This window comes from Musa acuminata, chromosome BXJ1-5, assembly GCF_036884655.1.
Source record: "Musa acuminata AAA Group cultivar baxijiao chromosome BXJ1-5, Cavendish_Baxijiao_AAA, whole genome shotgun sequence".
Classification (NCBI taxonomy): domain Eukaryota; kingdom Viridiplantae; phylum Streptophyta; class Magnoliopsida; order Zingiberales; family Musaceae; genus Musa; species Musa acuminata.
Genome location: NC_088331.1, coordinates 68,055 through 84,294, shown reverse-complemented (window position 1 = coordinate 84,294; position 16,240 = coordinate 68,055). Strand labels below are relative to the sequence as shown.

At 39.7% G+C, this 16,240-nt stretch overlaps 2 protein-coding genes across 7 annotated transcripts; both read right to left on the bottom strand.

Moving 5' to 3' along the window:
- Positions 1 to 685: 685 nt before the first annotated feature.
- On the bottom strand, positions 686 to 2,470 carry LOC135582602 (uncharacterized). Of its 4 annotated transcripts, none has more exons than XR_010513104.1 (5): positions 2,314 to 2,470; positions 2,121 to 2,233; positions 1,816 to 1,987; positions 1,057 to 1,197; positions 686 to 964 (listed from the first exon to the last, which is right to left on the bottom strand). XR_010513104.1 is itself a non-coding variant. In XM_065181210.1 (4 exons), the coding sequence occupies exons 2-4, from the start codon at positions 2,201 to 2,203 to the stop codon at positions 1,138 to 1,140; spliced, it is 315 nt and encodes a 104-aa protein (XP_065037282.1). In that variant the 5' UTR covers positions 2,204 to 2,233; positions 2,314 to 2,470; the 3' UTR covers positions 1,056 to 1,137. The 4 variants fall into 4 exon arrangements, 2 of the variants coding, with proteins under 2 accessions (XP_065037282.1, XP_065037281.1); XR_010513103.1 differs by having other exon boundaries at positions 1,816 to 1,953; XM_065181210.1 differs by lacking the exon at positions 686 to 964 and having other exon boundaries at positions 1,056 to 1,197.
- A 308-nt stretch (positions 2,471 to 2,778) lies between these two features.
- On the bottom strand, positions 2,779 to 9,878 carry LOC103983723 (probable ethylene response sensor 1). Of its 3 annotated transcripts, none has more exons than XM_009400995.3 (6): positions 9,488 to 9,878; positions 7,899 to 8,844; positions 4,466 to 4,834; positions 4,119 to 4,385; positions 3,708 to 3,835; positions 2,779 to 3,436 (listed from the first exon to the last, which is right to left on the bottom strand). In XM_009400995.3, exons 2-6 carry the CDS (start codon positions 8,802 to 8,804, stop codon positions 3,205 to 3,207), a joined length of 1,902 nt encoding a protein of 633 aa, XP_009399270.2. In that variant the 5' UTR covers positions 8,805 to 8,844; positions 9,488 to 9,878; the 3' UTR covers positions 2,779 to 3,204. The 3 variants fall into 3 exon arrangements, with proteins under 3 accessions (XP_009399270.2, XP_009399271.2, XP_065037279.1); XM_009400996.3 differs by having other exon boundaries at positions 9,633 to 9,878; XM_065181207.1 differs by having other exon boundaries at positions 7,899 to 8,947; positions 9,488 to 9,860.
- Between the last annotated feature and the right edge of the window lie 6,362 nt (positions 9,879 to 16,240).

Here is a 16,240-nt window from a genome sequence, read left to right as displayed (position 1 = left end):
GTATGAACATCAACCAAGGACTTCAATTAGTTTTCTTTTTTTTTTTCTGAGTAGGATGTTGATATGCAAGAAAAGTAGCAGTCTAACAAATTAGCTGATTAAAATTTTAATTTTAAAGATATACAGCATGGAGATTAAAACGTATAATCAAATATGACTTTTCTATTCAATTTCACCCCCTTCAGAATAATGCAAAACTTTTCACTCCCCATAGCTTCCAGAATCATGACTGGACATAAGCATCCTTGTTGTTTTGGAGTTCAGAATTCAACTATTCAACTAATCTGCTTATGTTCTCTACAGCTTTCAACAACTAACCATTAGCTTTTCCTTAGGCAAATTGTTACATGCAAGTTCGGTCACTGGCTTGTCCATGCATCATTCAAATTCCTATCTCAAATCAAAAGGCTCCTAATTTTTCAGTCAACAATGATAGGTAGCTCCGGCAGCTTCACGGAAACTTTTTGTCCGTTCAAACTGCTACATTAGACGTAAATAAGAAGTGCCTATACTATTTATATTCAGCCCACATATGATAAACCTTTTTTTTTTTTGACAATTATTAAATCTGAAACTCTTTTCGTGTACTCCCCATAGTGTTTCGTTAACCACCAGACTCGCGTGAAGCATAGTCTATCCAACACATGGAGACAGGAACCAACAAATACCACATCCCTGTGGAACCTCAAAGTAATAATTTCACAAACAAGTAAAGAAAGAGTGATTATGCATCCAAGAAACTTATGAACACAATGTTATGAAAGCAATAAGTTTTTGACAAGGAAACCTGATAGTAATTTAGCATGATCAAGATAATTACAAAGCTAAGGCACATAAAAAATATCAAAGAATCTGCATGTTACTAAAATTTCTTGCAGGCAGTAAAAGAGTATATTTCAATGATTTGCCTCATTCGGAGAAGTTACTTATTCCTATCTGGCCTGATCTCATCAACATTCTTTTCCTACAAATCATGCAAAAGAGAAAAAAACATGACGAGACTTCCAATTTCATGAACAATAAATCGATTTTAATCAATTTATAGACTTGACAAACCATTGCTGGGGATGGATCCTTCCGGATTTTCCGAGTTGGGCTCCTCATTGTGACAAGCTCCTCTGCAGATGTTGGGTGAATTCAGACGGTGGAATCAAAATCTGTCTTAGTTAGTCCAGCTTTTACAGCAATAGCAATCCCCTGAAGCATATAGAAATCAAGCCTGGTAAGCTAAAAGCTAGGCAATATTAAGGGGATGCAATTAAAACAAATAAAAGAAACATGTGCACTCCTAACACTTTGTTCGTGCTTGCACATACAATAAGCTTCATAAAGACCCGTTCATTTTGGCTCGTCGGATAAGAAGGTAAGCACTGCCAAATTTTGATGAACCAAACAAGTAAAAAAGGAGGACAACAAGAAAAGAAGAGCAGAATGGCATAGCTATGTTGTCAGAAAGATTTTGGCTCGCCGAATCAAAGAGGGCAAGCACTGCCCAATTTTGAAGAACCGGAATCGCAGGTTCAATGCATTAAACTCAAGGTTCCAAGAACATTACATAACTTAGTGATCTGAGGTTATCAAGAACAGAGAAGTAACAAGGCAGACGAGACGGCATTGCGAGATCCACACAACAAATGCAAGAGCCGAAGAACAGAACATCTTTCTTGTGGAGATAAAAAAGTCAAGAACGCGCGGCATGTAGAACTCCTCGAGGAACACACAAGGAATAAAGAAAGAAAGAAGATGACTATCTTGTGAGAAGTATCTCAAGAAATCTAGGTTCGTATTCAGTAAATTTAGGGAACAGATCCATACCGGGCGCTGGCGCTCGGGGTCCCAATGTTGCAAGCAACAGCGGCGGCGTCGATTCGTCGCCATCCATTTCCGCCTCCCCCTCAACTTCTTCTTCTTCTTTGTCATCTTTCCTTGCTCCGACGACGCCGAACACCAGAGCTGCCGGCAATCGAGCAAGACCTTGTCAATAATCCTTTCAACATTCGAAGATCAAGGTTCAAACCACACTCATCGATGCAGATCCAGAAAGCCAAGGTAAATAGAAGGAAACAAGAGAACGGATCAACGATTTCTTGACATGGGATTAGAATTTAGAGGGGGGGTACCTGCAACAACGGAGGCGATCGCAGGCGTTCTTGATGGTTTGGAACTGGGTGATGTGGTTCGCCTTCGCCTTCGCCTTCGCCATGAACGGACGTCTTCAGAGCTCTCGTTTTGGCTACGGAATGGTCGGGAAACCACAGAGGGATTAGAATTTATAGAGGGGGGAGAGGGGGGGGGGGGGGAGGGGGGCAGCACCTGCAACAACGGAGGCGATCGCAGGCGTTCTTGATGGTTTGGAACCGGGCGATGTGGGTCTCCTTCGCCATAAACCAACGCCTTCAGAGCTCTCGTTTCGGCCATATACATAGGGAGAAGGCCGAGCTCCAAATTCTAAGATTATTACTTTTGGAGGCGGTGGGACGGCTCCCCTCTTCTCAGTCTCTATTCATCTTTGCCTCTTTGTAAAATAATAATAATAATAATAATAATAATAATTATTATTATTATTATTATTATTATAAATTATTACATGCATGTTAAAAAAATATAATTTATTACCCATTTTCTCTTATACATACACATAGATATGAGATGCTCTGTTTTCTACTTGGTTGCCAAAGAACATCGACATGCTCTGTTTTTTCTTATGCATGAACATATGTATACACGCATACACACGTCAGACACACACACAAGCCTAAATGTAGACACCGCAAGGAATTGCAATCGCAAACACATAATCATAGTGTAGTCATATTGACACTGAACCGTAAGCAGCAGATTGAGAACCTAGCAACCGTTCAGAACAAAAGTACTGAAAACGTAGGGTCGCCGTTCGGAGAATATCATACAAAGTTTGAAGCCAAAAGATCATCTAGTTGCACATCAAACTCGGCTCATCAGCCAGATAAAATAAGTGTGGAAACAACAACTATTTCTTTACACCAACTAATTTGAACTCGTTATATCAGCAAAGATCACATACTCCACGTAGGTAAGCCACAAACTTGTCCCGGTTGCAAATTAATTAAACCACCTCGCTGAACACCAAAGAGACAGCCTTGAACCATCACAAAATTGGTTTCACCAATCAGAGCCTTCAGGCCATAAATGCTGCAGGTAGGTAGATGAATCCAACCGTATAAATTATACACTTCTTTGGTAACGCATCATAGGAGTAAATTTCCCATTCTCATCATCGAATTTAGCTCTTGGGCCGGGAAGATTTGCATCTCCATGACTTGGTGTAGTCTGCAAAATTTGTTGCAGATTTCCGCTTGGATCACAAATACCAAGTTTGACGATGAATGTGGCAGTGCAACCTTTCCCTATGCCTTCACTTTCAAGCCAGATCTGTCCTTCCATGAGGCTCACAAACCTGATTGTGCCAGTGGAAAATGTCAATAAAAAGCTAATCAGGAAGAATAATCAATTAGCCAAACAAGATAGAATCCATGTAGATGAGTTTTTCCTTTTCTATTTTTGTTGTGGTAGAATTAGATAAGCCCTCTTTCATAGATATCAATCACCAATCCAGAAGAAATCTACAGCAACAAGTTTATGCATAACAGTAATTTCGGAGAAAAAATTTGCAAGGTATGCATCATATTACACTTTCAGGTGACATTAACAGTGTTTTAAGGCAGTACCTCCTACAAATAGCAAGGCCGAGCCCACTGCCATTGGAGGCTTTGTTTGCACTGTTGCGGGAGTGTGCAAACTTAGTAAAGATGTGTGGTAAATCTTGAGGACTGATTCCACAGCCAGTATCCTTGATCTGCAACATTTAAGAAGACAATTATAGGTAATTGGTTCACTTTAACATGGACAGGAAGTAACATGGTCATGAAATTAATAAGTTTCTGCATTGGTTTTAGATTAATTGATCTATGCAGCAGCGGTGGATATACATAGTCATATCAAATGAGAAGCCTGTTCATTTGGTAAGTGATATCTTGTTGTCATAAGGCAACAGATTCCATAGTCAATGGAATTGTCAGAATAATAGATTATAGAATGGCTACTAAAAACAACTAGTCAATTTTTCAATGACAACAGACCTGTACACGCAAATCGAAATGCCGATCACTGGTAACTGGAGAGAATTCAGGAGCCCGAGGGTCTCTTGAAGAATCTGATCTGGCAACAGATGCTGTGATTGATATATGGCCCTCCTTCGTAAACTTGACAGCATTGCCAGCAACATTTAGTATTGTTTGCATAAGCCGTTTTTCATCACCAATGGCACATAAGGGCAAGTCGGGCGCCAATGTCACAGACACAGAGAGCTTCTTTACAGCAGCTATCGGTTTTATCAAATTTATGACCTGCAATTTAATGTGTTTTATCAACTAATCAATATTAACTATGACACAAAAACAAAATTAAATACGACCCATGTATTGACCTCTCTGAAAACGGCATGAAGGTTGAAATTTGCAATCTCCAACTCAAAGCTCCCATCTTCCAGCTTAGAAAGATCCAAAACATCATTGATAAGTGCTGCCAGCAGATTGCTACTTTTTAACACAGTTTCTATCATCAGTCGTTTTTCAGGAGTTAGCTCAGTTTCCAGAAGCAGGGATGATAGAGCTATAACTGCATGCATTGGAGTCCGCATTTCATGGTTCATGACAGCTAGAAAATCATTGCGAGCACGGATAGCCATCTCGGCCTCCCGACGAGCGGAATCTAGAGCAACATTTTGCTCCATAAGTAAGTCACGTGCCCGCATTGACTCTTCTAAAATGGCAGCATGCGAAAGTGCAACTGCTACCTGAATGACATCAAATCCGAAAAGAAAATTAACTCAGTGCAATTGAACTGTATGGAAACTTGAACAACACAAGATATACATTATTAATCAGAACCCACAAGATCACTTTCCAAAAATGGTGTTAACCCCACCAAAAGATTATTTATAGACATCACATTAGCTCCAATGATTTAAATGGGCGCTCGGTCGCTCGCCTACATGCTCGGCCAAGGCGAGGCAAGACCCGAGCACCTCAACAGTGAACCAGGTGACGCACTTCAATGAGGCGCCACCAGGGCACTCGCCCGAAACCGGGTGCTAGGCGCCTCGGGCGAGCGCCTCGTTCAAATAGTTGAATCGAACCAGATTTTTAAGTCTGGATCGACCTCAAGCGATCCCCTTTCTTACCTACAAAAGCCACCCCCAACACTCACGCGCGACCCCGAGCGATCAACCCTAGCAAGTGCTCCTGCCTTCGCCGCAGGAGCAACAGACTGAGGCCTCCTTTGTCGCCGACAGAAAGGTCTGACGGGCTTAGCCTTCGTCCGTAGCTTCCTTTTGCCGTCGCGGGCAAATACTTCTACCATCAAGGGAGAGGACCACAGCTTCCTCCACGATTGACATACACTTCAAAAGCTTCCTCTGTCCATGACGTCACCATCCGCAGCTTCCGTTGGTGTCGTCGATGCCGTTGCTGTTGTCCGTAGCTTCCACGCTGTCGCAACTGTCGTCCGTAGCTTCCATCGCTACCGCGACTGTCATCTGCAACTTCCTCCGTCACCGTTGCCTTCTCCTTCCCCACTATCAATCATTGGTGACATTTTTCTTTTATTTTTTTCTCCATTTGCTACTGTTAACAATTTTTTTCCCCTCTTAACTACTGTTAATAGTAAATAATATACTGTTAACAGTAGATTGTTAAATCTCTAATTTTTATTGTTTTAAAATTATATATTAGGTTTTAGAATTAATGACAAGTGTACAAAGCAGTTTAATTCTAATATAGGTCTTCATAAACATGTTTGGCATATTTTTATTTAGTTGTATATTATTTTAATTATAATATTCGAGAGTGCCTCGTTTCGCTCGGGCAAGCGTTGTGGGACTTTGGCGCCTAACGTTTTATAAATCACTAATTAGCTCACAAGATAAGTGCACATAACACCATTTAGTATCAAGCAAATCTATATCTCATGTCCGGATCTTAGTACATGGTCAAATAAGAAATGTTTAGAATGACATATTTCACTAGTTCATTCTTAATTTCAAAACTTTAGATGATTGACCGATGTTCTTCAGATCACAATGCTCCCTCTTCATGGTTCACCTTATACAAGCCAGGTTATAAAACCTGAAGCATTCAATGGTCAGCTAGGTCACCCGTAATGTTTATGTAATAAAATATCACCATAGGTGCATTGAAGGTGAACACAAGTATGGGATGACTATTTCTATTCATCCAATGATCCATTTTATTAATGAGTAAAAATTAATTACATAAGAGATTAAAGCAATGTTTCATGGCCTCATTCCATGAACAATAAAAAAGCAAAAAGAAAAACATGCTGGCCACACATTTGGACCCCTGAGCTTCTGCAATATGTTGAGCTGTCAAGGAACACTTCAACACCTAGTTATTAGTGCTACAGCCATAGATCTAGCACTAGTGTGTGTGTGTGTATATAGATACAGAAAAATGAGGTAAGCATAGGTAATCTCCAGTAAAGTCAAGAACTAATCAGCTCTATGAAAAATCTGAAACCTCAACCTAACAAGGACTGGAATGCTGCGAATCATATGACTCCAACAAGCACTTGGTAAGAGCTCTATATTCAACTCATTTTCTCAAGCTAAAAGAAAACCATAATATCAATTATTCAAACTATGTGTCATTGTGAGAGACACTAAATAAGGTATTCTTGTGTGAACACATAACAATTATACCACTTCTATAAGGATTTCTAAGAAAAGTACCCTCAAATTAACCTTGATGTTGACTGTTAATGGCGATTCTTTAAACTGAAACCACTACAAGAGTGCCACAATGAGAGAAAAAAGAAACAAGAAATCATTTCAGCACATTTTATTTACATTAAAGAACCATGAAATAACAGCCTCGACAACAAAATACAGCCATGGAAGAATGGAATACTATGTATGTCTAACAATCTTATAGAATATATGTTATCACATAGTAAAATCATAGCTTCAGTGATCATGAAAATGGATCAAAAAATTCAATGAGTCCTTGATTTTCTTTCCTTCAGAACTAAATGAATGGAATGGTAAGTCCACCAGCTTGTTTCTTTAAACATTAACAACTTTACCAATGATCATTAGAAACTTATAGTTCAACATTAGAACTTGGAGTGACACAGCCAACAAGTCATACTTCATATTGTCCACTGTAGGGATAAATTGTGATGCACTATTTATTGCCAACTTAGCATAACAAACATAATAGCTAAATTTTGTCTTTCATAAAGGAAACTTAAGCTATCTGTGTTTAACACTTATTTATATCTTCAAGGCCAAAACAAATAAAACTGGTCTTCAATATCAAGTACGTTGTTAAGATCTTTTATAAAGTGTCATAGAATTACCATCATCCACTGATGCACAGCGAAAGCCCAATAAATTACAAACAATGCGTTGGCAGCTTTAAATATCAATAACCAGCAGATATCAAGTTCTTAATAGGTAACCATTATAGGTCTGACCTCAGTGCATATATTATGATCAATGAAACAAGTGGCATAGTAATTTACTCAACAGTATATTTCTGGTACTACCATACATAAACAAACAATGATGGTGATTGACATGAACATAAAATAGAACTAGCAAAATTTCATAGCATACTTGCACTCATACTAGTAGAGAATCAAAACATGTTCACGCTCATACTAACTAGAGAATCTTAGCAATGCAATGCGGAAAATAGAATCACCACATCTCTGAAACATCACCCAAGTTCATTCAAAAATTAAGAAAATTTAAAAGGATGCCCAAATTATTTGTATAAACCTACCAAAGCAAATATGAGATCCAGAACAGGACTTCAATGCTAGAGACTGGTAGTTACCTGATCAGCGACCACCTCAACAAGCTCCAGTTCATGTATGTGCCATTTTCTTGCACTGTCTGAAGGGAGCATTAGAACCATAATGGCATAGCTTTTGGCAGAAAGCTCAGGCCAATCATTTATTTGGAAATTTGAAAGATGTAATAATGGAACTCGGACAGCAACAACTTCCGGTGGCACATATCTTCCAGTTTGAGGCCGAATCCTTGCTAATGGACACGTATGTGGGATTCTTACAGCACGGTTACTACTGAAGACTTGATTGACTACAGGAAGGTTGATGGACACAACAGATCCGAGGGGCATTTGGTGGTGCAAAGTATGTGAGAGCTGGAGATTAAGACCACTCCTTGATGGCATCCAAAGTGCACATTCTGCCAAATCCAGAGTCCTCCCTAGTTCAACCAGGGTTGTCTTTAATATTGTGTGCCTGTCAAGTGTACTTCTGATTTCATGCGTAAGCATCCTGACATGTCGCCCTGTTTCTTCTTGCGTACGTATAATACCCATCTCCCTATCAAGTTCCTCTGCCTTATTCTTCAGAAACAACTCCCTTGTCTTAACACTTAACAAGTCAGGAATTATGTGAACAAGCATCAAAGCTGTAGCACATGATACAACAGCAGTTGAGATTTTCGCAACAGTCATCACCAATGCAACTGTTCGTGAGTGCATGGTGAATGTCCAGAGATTTATCATATGTGTTGCTCCACAAAGAACAATGAAGGCACCGAATTGTATCAACACCCATCTGTATGGGAAGAATGAAGACTTCTTCACGAAGTAAATGAGCTCGAGAGGAATGGAGAAATAGGCAAGAGCTATAAAGAAGTCTGATATATATTGATACTTCACTAGAAGTTCATCAGCAGGCCATTGCGGCTCGATGCAGTCACAACCCTCCATCTCGAAGCAACTACAGAGGCCAGAATAACAGTACTACATTCTGAAACAGCAAACAAGGTCACTTGCTACTTGGTTTGATCAGAACAGAGCTTAGCTTCTTTTTTCCGAGTGCAAGGCAGCAACTTCCGCAGTTAAATTAAAAGCTAATGAAGAACAAGCAAAATCATGACTCCGAAGGCCAGGCAAACAAATAGGTGTAAGAAAATATGAAATTCACTATCGATAAGCACAAAAAAGGTATCTTTAACTCCTACACCACGCAAACCGCAAGCTGCTTACTAAACCACGAAAGATCAAAAATTAGATTTCTTCTTGTTCTTTATGAAGAGCCCGTCATTAGCCACTTACAATGTCTATTGGAAACAGAAGATTCTACTGATATGGAAAGGGGAGATGACAGAGACACTAAATGAAGCACAGGCCTCAACTTACATGAGACAGCGCACTATTCTAGTCCCAGATTTCAATTTTCACACACCGGAAATTAGCAGAAAAAAACAGCGAAAGCAAATGAAGATCACGGGGGAAACCCTAATACAGGATCAAGGAGAGCCGCTTCCAGTGCCAAATCAGTCGCAGGGAATGATAAAATCGAACACGAAAGAACGCCGAAAAGACGTAAAGACTGTGATCTCAGAGTGGAAAAGCAAAGGAAGCAAGAAAAAAAAGAAGGCAATTGATACCTGAAGCAGAGTCGGACAGCTTCTAGGTTTCGATCAGAATCGTTCCCGAGAAGTCAATAGAAAGAGAGAGAAGCAACTAGGAACCGTCGTAACTCGCGCGAAGGAGGAGAGAGATCGAGAGGGGAGGAAGCTTTCTTTGTTTTACCTCTTCTGCACCTTTGCTTCTTCCCTTCGCAGCAGCGGTGGTTATATTTTGTGGTTCACGGTCTGAAAGCAAGACATGAATCGCCGCTATTTTAAGGAGATGGAGAATGGGAGCTCCCGCACGGTCGAACATGTACCGCCGAATGATAAACCACCGTTGGATTTTAAAGAACACGAATCTTGAGCAGATAATCCAGCGGTGAAAAGGCCCTGCCTCGGAGTGTCAACTGCTGTGGAGCTCACCGCAGTCCACAGGGGAACGCGAGAATTTCCGAGAAGGAAGATATGAAAAGAATAGAAAGGAATATGTAGAGCGATGCTCAGCTGTGATGACATGGGCAGGATCCAGGATGACCCGTTACCCCACACCCACCCACCCAAGCAAAGCAAAGTGCTCTTCCGTAAAAACTCCCGGCCCCACTTCCCACCCCCATCCCCCCTCCCCGGGGTTTCCCTGTTCCCTGATCGTCAGAGAATCTCGCGAGTTCGTCGCACTTGTGACGACGGTGCTGACGCAGGACGGGCTTCCTGGCGCGCATCTCGCGCGACCAAACGTTTTCCTGCATCGCCGAGGGCGGCGGAGCCGGCATGGTGCCACCTCCGGTTGTTGTCTTCTCCACCAATGAGGGCCGTCGAGCTTGGAGCTTCAGCTCGTATTCGACGGTTGTCGGAGTTAAAGGACTACCCGGAACTAAAATCCAAATTAGATTTTAACCTTTGATTTCCGTGACTTGGATCATGTTCGACTCATAAGCAATTAATCAACAACATAAAATGTATTTATGTAAAATTATTTATATGATTGAACAGGGGATTCCCGGCGGTCAGAAAGTCAAGAGCAGGTGGCCGGGGCTGGGTTCAGTGTACCGTTGACCAGCTAATGGAGTTGTGGGTCAAGACCGGAAGACAAGGATGTGGCTAGACGAAGAGTCCGGATGCATGTAACGGAGTACGCATCCTCCCAAAAACCTTTTGTCTCGTCCATGACAAAGGTCATCTGTGGGGGCTCACACCGCTGGTGACGTTATGTCCGCCCAGCGAGCGAGCCCCACAGGTCGTTGACAGAGAACTCGATAGGATGGAAAATGGGAAAGTGTTTTAAAAGGGAATTTTGGGACCATTCGACGAACTCATCCATTCAGCCAACTCCGCATTCATGCAAGTGCACGTGTGGAAATAATTCAAATAATAAATGTATTTATCTTAGTTTATTATTTTATTAAAAATATATACCTATATAGAACAAGAAAATGATTAATGCTAGATGATAAAATTAACTTTTTTAAAATCGACATACGAAGATCGACGTGTCGATAATCGAAATCATGATATGAACAATGATTGACGTTTTCTAAACCTGTCACCTCAACCACGATTAGATATCTTTAATAACCAAAATCATCATTTTGGAATAATTGAATTACCTCACTACTGTTAAGACTATGATTATACTATCTCACTGCTATCAAGGTAGCGATTATATCACCTCAGCAAAGGTTATCACTTCAACAAGCAGTCATGTCACCACATGTCAAGTTAGCTTGTAGTTGCATTTGCCTCGAGCAAACACTCTAACAATTATTTTCTCTCTTTTTTATGTCTGATATTTCATTACACTTTAGAATTTTATTGACTTTAAGTATTGAGAGGTCATAAGTTAGATATTCTTAATCTCGGTCTTCTTTAGTATCCCAAGCAACATCTCAAGAGTCGCAACCACTTCATCGACCATCTAGATCTCCATCGACCACTTGGATTTCCATAACTGAGCCATCTTAACTACTCAATATCTTAGTGCAAATCATCTTGCTTCTATCTCGGGTCCAAACCTAGTCAAGTTGCACTCCTAGTATCACATCAAGTGATCGACTTTGAGGTTATTAAATTTGGCATCAGAAGGAGGGCTAATATGGTGCAAAACAACGATCTTACCGAAAAGCTCTAAGAATGTCTCGAAGAGGAACCACCAAACAACAATTTCCCCACCTTAATGGGTTTGAGATTAGCCCAACCAATGTTTTTCTTTATTATCATTTTAAGACCTCAACAAACTACTCCTGCAACTTTTCTAGCACTCAAGCTTTCCCTCACAAATGGGTAATCCTCCGCCCATAGTAGTGTCAATGGAAGCCTTCCCGAGGCTATTCCAACAAGTCTATACTCTCTTAACGATTATATAATCCATCATCCCATTCATTCCATAGTTTCTACAGTTTATATTTGTCCATAATCAAATAGTACTACAACCACCTATATAAAACTAAGAGACTCCACAATCCTACAACTAGATATAGATCTAGTCATAGTTGAATATCCCCAATCAATATTGTTACTTGCTAATCTGGTCACCTCACCATCCCCTCTAAATGAAGTCGATGGTTTAGCCTACGACTCTAAGAGATGAACTAATATTATAAAATGTGTTAGGGGTTTTAACTCGCAAAGGAAGGGGATATAAAAAATCTATATGGTCATTCTCCCTTCATTGACTAAACCTAATAAGAGCTAATTCCTAAAGGGTTTCGACTATTTACCTTAGAGATATTTGATGGCAACATCGATCCTAAGCAACACATTGTGACGTTTCAAACATAAATGATCATTTATGCTAATTGGATAACCTAATGTATCGGTTATTCCCAACCACACTTTGGAGAGTAGCTTAAGAATGATTCTCTCGTCTCACTTATGCATCTAGATACACATTCAGCCAGTCTGCACAATAATTTAGGTTATATTTTATTTATAACCAAAGCAAATCATGACCACTCATGGTAATCCACTAAGGCTAGGAGGAACATTTGGCTAATTATGTCTTAAGGTTTAATGTTAAGATAAGTTAGGTGACTAATACGCACCCATCAATCATTGTTTAAACCTTCATATAAGGCCTATAATCCTCTTGGTTCGATTCATATGGTTAATCACCGAAAAAACCATAGTCACCTTTCCTAATATATTATAAGTGAACCAATACATAATTGTTAAAGCTCTTAACTCATGCATAAAGAAGGATAAAAGGTGAAAACACCAAGAGATAAAGAAACATCACAACTCAGTAATTGTTCAAGCCTGCTAGGGAAGGACCCTCATGAGTGAGGAGAGACTTCAATCCCCTAAACGCTTTAGGAACGAAAATTTTCCTTAAAGAAAGTAGTGCTTAAGAACCTTCAACTAATGTGATCATCGTTAATAAGGTGAGATAAAAGCAAGTATATAGATTTTACAAAGACTATCAGTTTGATACCAAGGAGTGCATGACACAAAGAATGGATTGAGAAACTTATAAGGTAAGAGTATCTCAAAAAGTTTTACCCCTAGCTTTATTGTCATATGTTACTTGTTACATGTCAAAGGGTTTATTGACTGGATTTTCTCTTTAAGATAAAATACATTATTGTTTCAAGTGTAGAATTTATATCTTATAAGGCTACTTAGCTTTGTTTCCAATGTCTCTAGCTTCCTTCCACTAGGGTGATGTCTTCAGTGAAGTTTCAAGATTGTCATTGATGTCTTTGCCACCATCCTCACTTCTTCGACTCAATCAGTGTGGGAGCAAGGAGAAGTGAGACTCAAGGGTAAAAATTGGTAGGTGATTCATCATACTAGACTCATTTATCAACAAACAGAAGTAACCCAAGTGTTCAATGCATCCTTTGTAGGCATAAATATCTAATGTATTTGATGTATCTTTCATAGGCATAAGCATATCAAGCACTTAATGCATCTTTTGTAGACATAAGTATCTAAAGCATCTGATATGCCCATCATTGGCAGAAGCATATAAAGCACTCAATGTGCCCTTCACGGGTAAAAACTTTTGAAGCACCAGATGCATCCTTCGTATACATAAGAATATAAAGTACTTGATGCACCCTTCACAAGCAAAAACATCCTAAGCGCCCGATGCACCAATTATAGGTAGAAGCATCTTAAGCGCTAGATGCATTCTTCATGAACATAAGCATCCCAAGAACTTGATACACCCTTTATGGGAAGAAGAATATGAAGTGCTTGATGTATCCTTCATGAACATAAGTATCCCAAGTGTCTGATGCACCATTCACAAGCTAAGGAATTTCAAGCATCCAATATGCCTTTCACGGGCAAAAACATCTCAAGCACCCAATGAATTCTTTGTGAACATAAGCATCTTAAGTGTTTGATGCACTCTTCTTATGTAGAAGCATCCCAAGAGTTTGATATGCCCTTCATGAGAAGAAGCTTCCAAAGTATATGATGAATCCTTCATGAAAATAAGCATCTCAAGCGCCCAATGCACCTTTATAGGTAGAAGCATCCTAAGCATCTGATGCATCCTTTATAGGCAAAAGCATCATAAGTGTCTAATGCACCCTTCATAAATAAAAACATCTTAAGTATTCGATACACCCTTTGTGGATATAAATATCTTAAGTATGCAATATGTCAATTTTTAGCCAGAAGCATCTTAAGTATCTGATGTGCTCTTAATGGGCAAAAACATCCCAAGTGTCCGATGCACCCTTCGTAGACAGAAGCATCTCAAATGTTTAATGCATCATTTATAGATATAAGCATCTGTAGTGCTTAATACGTCCTCCATGGACATAAGTATCTCTCCTCAAACATGAGTATTTTTTATCATCCGGTGTATTCTCTTTAATCTAAAATAAAGCTAATCAAACTCGAGATGAGCAAGTCAAACCAATAAGAAGTTACGATAGGTAAGGTTACCATATCCAAAGTAGGCAAGTCAAGTAAAAAAGAAACCTTACTCTATCCAAAGTGAGTAGGTTGGTTAAAATAAAACTTCTTATTGTTCGATTTAGGCAGGTTAACCAAAGCTGAAACTCCCTATTACCCAATGTGGGCAAGTCAACTAAACTTACAGCTCTTATTGCGCAATGTGAATCGGTCAACTAAAGGTTGAACTCTTATTACCTGATATGGATAGGTCAGCCACATCAGGTTGAGTCAAGTAAGAGTCTTTTTTGTATAATGCAATAATAAGCAGTTCATGACCATATCACCCACCCAAAGGTATTCAATATTCTTGAAAGGTGGATATTATGCTCATCCTAAAAATCTGTTATACCAAAGTACAATGGTAGGACAAGTGATAGAGGATAAAATTGATCTTTTCGGCATATGGACAGTGACATTTCAACAACTAGGATCGCCACCCCAACAATAGTTGATCCTTTCCAACAATTGAAACTACTACTTTAGCGATGGTTGGATCCCTCCAATAGCCCAAATCATCACATTGGGGGTAGTAGGACCACCTTATTACTACCAAGACAATAATTACACTACCATACTATTACCAAGATAACAGTTACATCACCTAGCGATGGTTAGGTCTCTACAACAACCACAATTGTCACCTTGGGGAACAATTGGGCCACCTTAGTAGGCATAGTCATGCCGTCTCATTTGTTAACTCAACAAATAATTGCATCCACTCAAAGAACTATTTTAACCATCTTAACTAGTATCTCGAAGTCTAAATGATATTTGACGGTCTCTTTCTCTCTCTTTCATCTCTTAAGTTCCATTACACTTTGGATATCTCACGAATTGGAGACATCACTTCATCGATCATTCATATCTTCATCAGTTACCTAAATCCTCATCAACGAAATTATCTTTAATGACTTTTCGATATCTTAAGAGTGATCAATCTACTTCCATCTAGAATTCAAACCAACATGATACCGAAGGAGTAGCTTTGAGGCTAGTAGTTAGAAAGTCAAAAGAAAATTTTTATTGATTTTAAAATCTAACTTGAATAATAAGAGGACGATCGTGAGAGTGATGCAAGCTGCCATCAACGGGCATGATTGATGATGAGAGATTCATTGTCTTCCTCTATCGAACCATATGGGACATATAGTCCTATACCATTAGTCACGAGATTCGTAAAATCTGTTTATTTCTCTTTTTTTTTTTTGTCAACGTCCCATCTCCCTCCCCCTTTTCTCTCTCTCTCTCTCTCTCTCTCTCTCTCTACGTCTGACACAGAAATTAAGGAATACACTTATAATTTAATTCCGCATAGTCGTTCATAAATCGTCTGTATGTACATTTATTAAATTTCCCACAAATCATCCCACCGGCTGATCTGTGATCCTACAAATTTATTGACTGGATCTCCTGCCCCTCTATCCGTCCCCGGCAGCATATGGATACGGTGACAATGCAAATATGTTTGTCAGGGTTTTTTTGTTCGAGCCAAATACGCCAAGTTGGTTCTCAAGCTGTCGCGGGGGCAGGAAAATGGCTTTACCCTTCTGTCGACGTATTAGATTTGTCAGATCCATCACTCTTTGCTTGCCATGGGGATGGTTTCCTTCTTTTTAGTGTTTTTTATTTTTATTTTATATTTTTCTGCTTCATCAAAACTATCAAAAATACGCCTTTCCTATTCTTTTCGTTGCGACTAAATCATCCGAGAATCCAAGGAAGGAATTGGGGATTCAAGACAAGGCGTCCGACCCAGATCGTACCTCCCGTTCTTCATTGGCCATCCTCCCCGGATGACCTCACCCGCTCTCCGGGGGAGTCGGTTTCTGGGTGTTCGTAGGATTAATTAACCATGCTCCCATTATTGTGTTTTTCCTATTA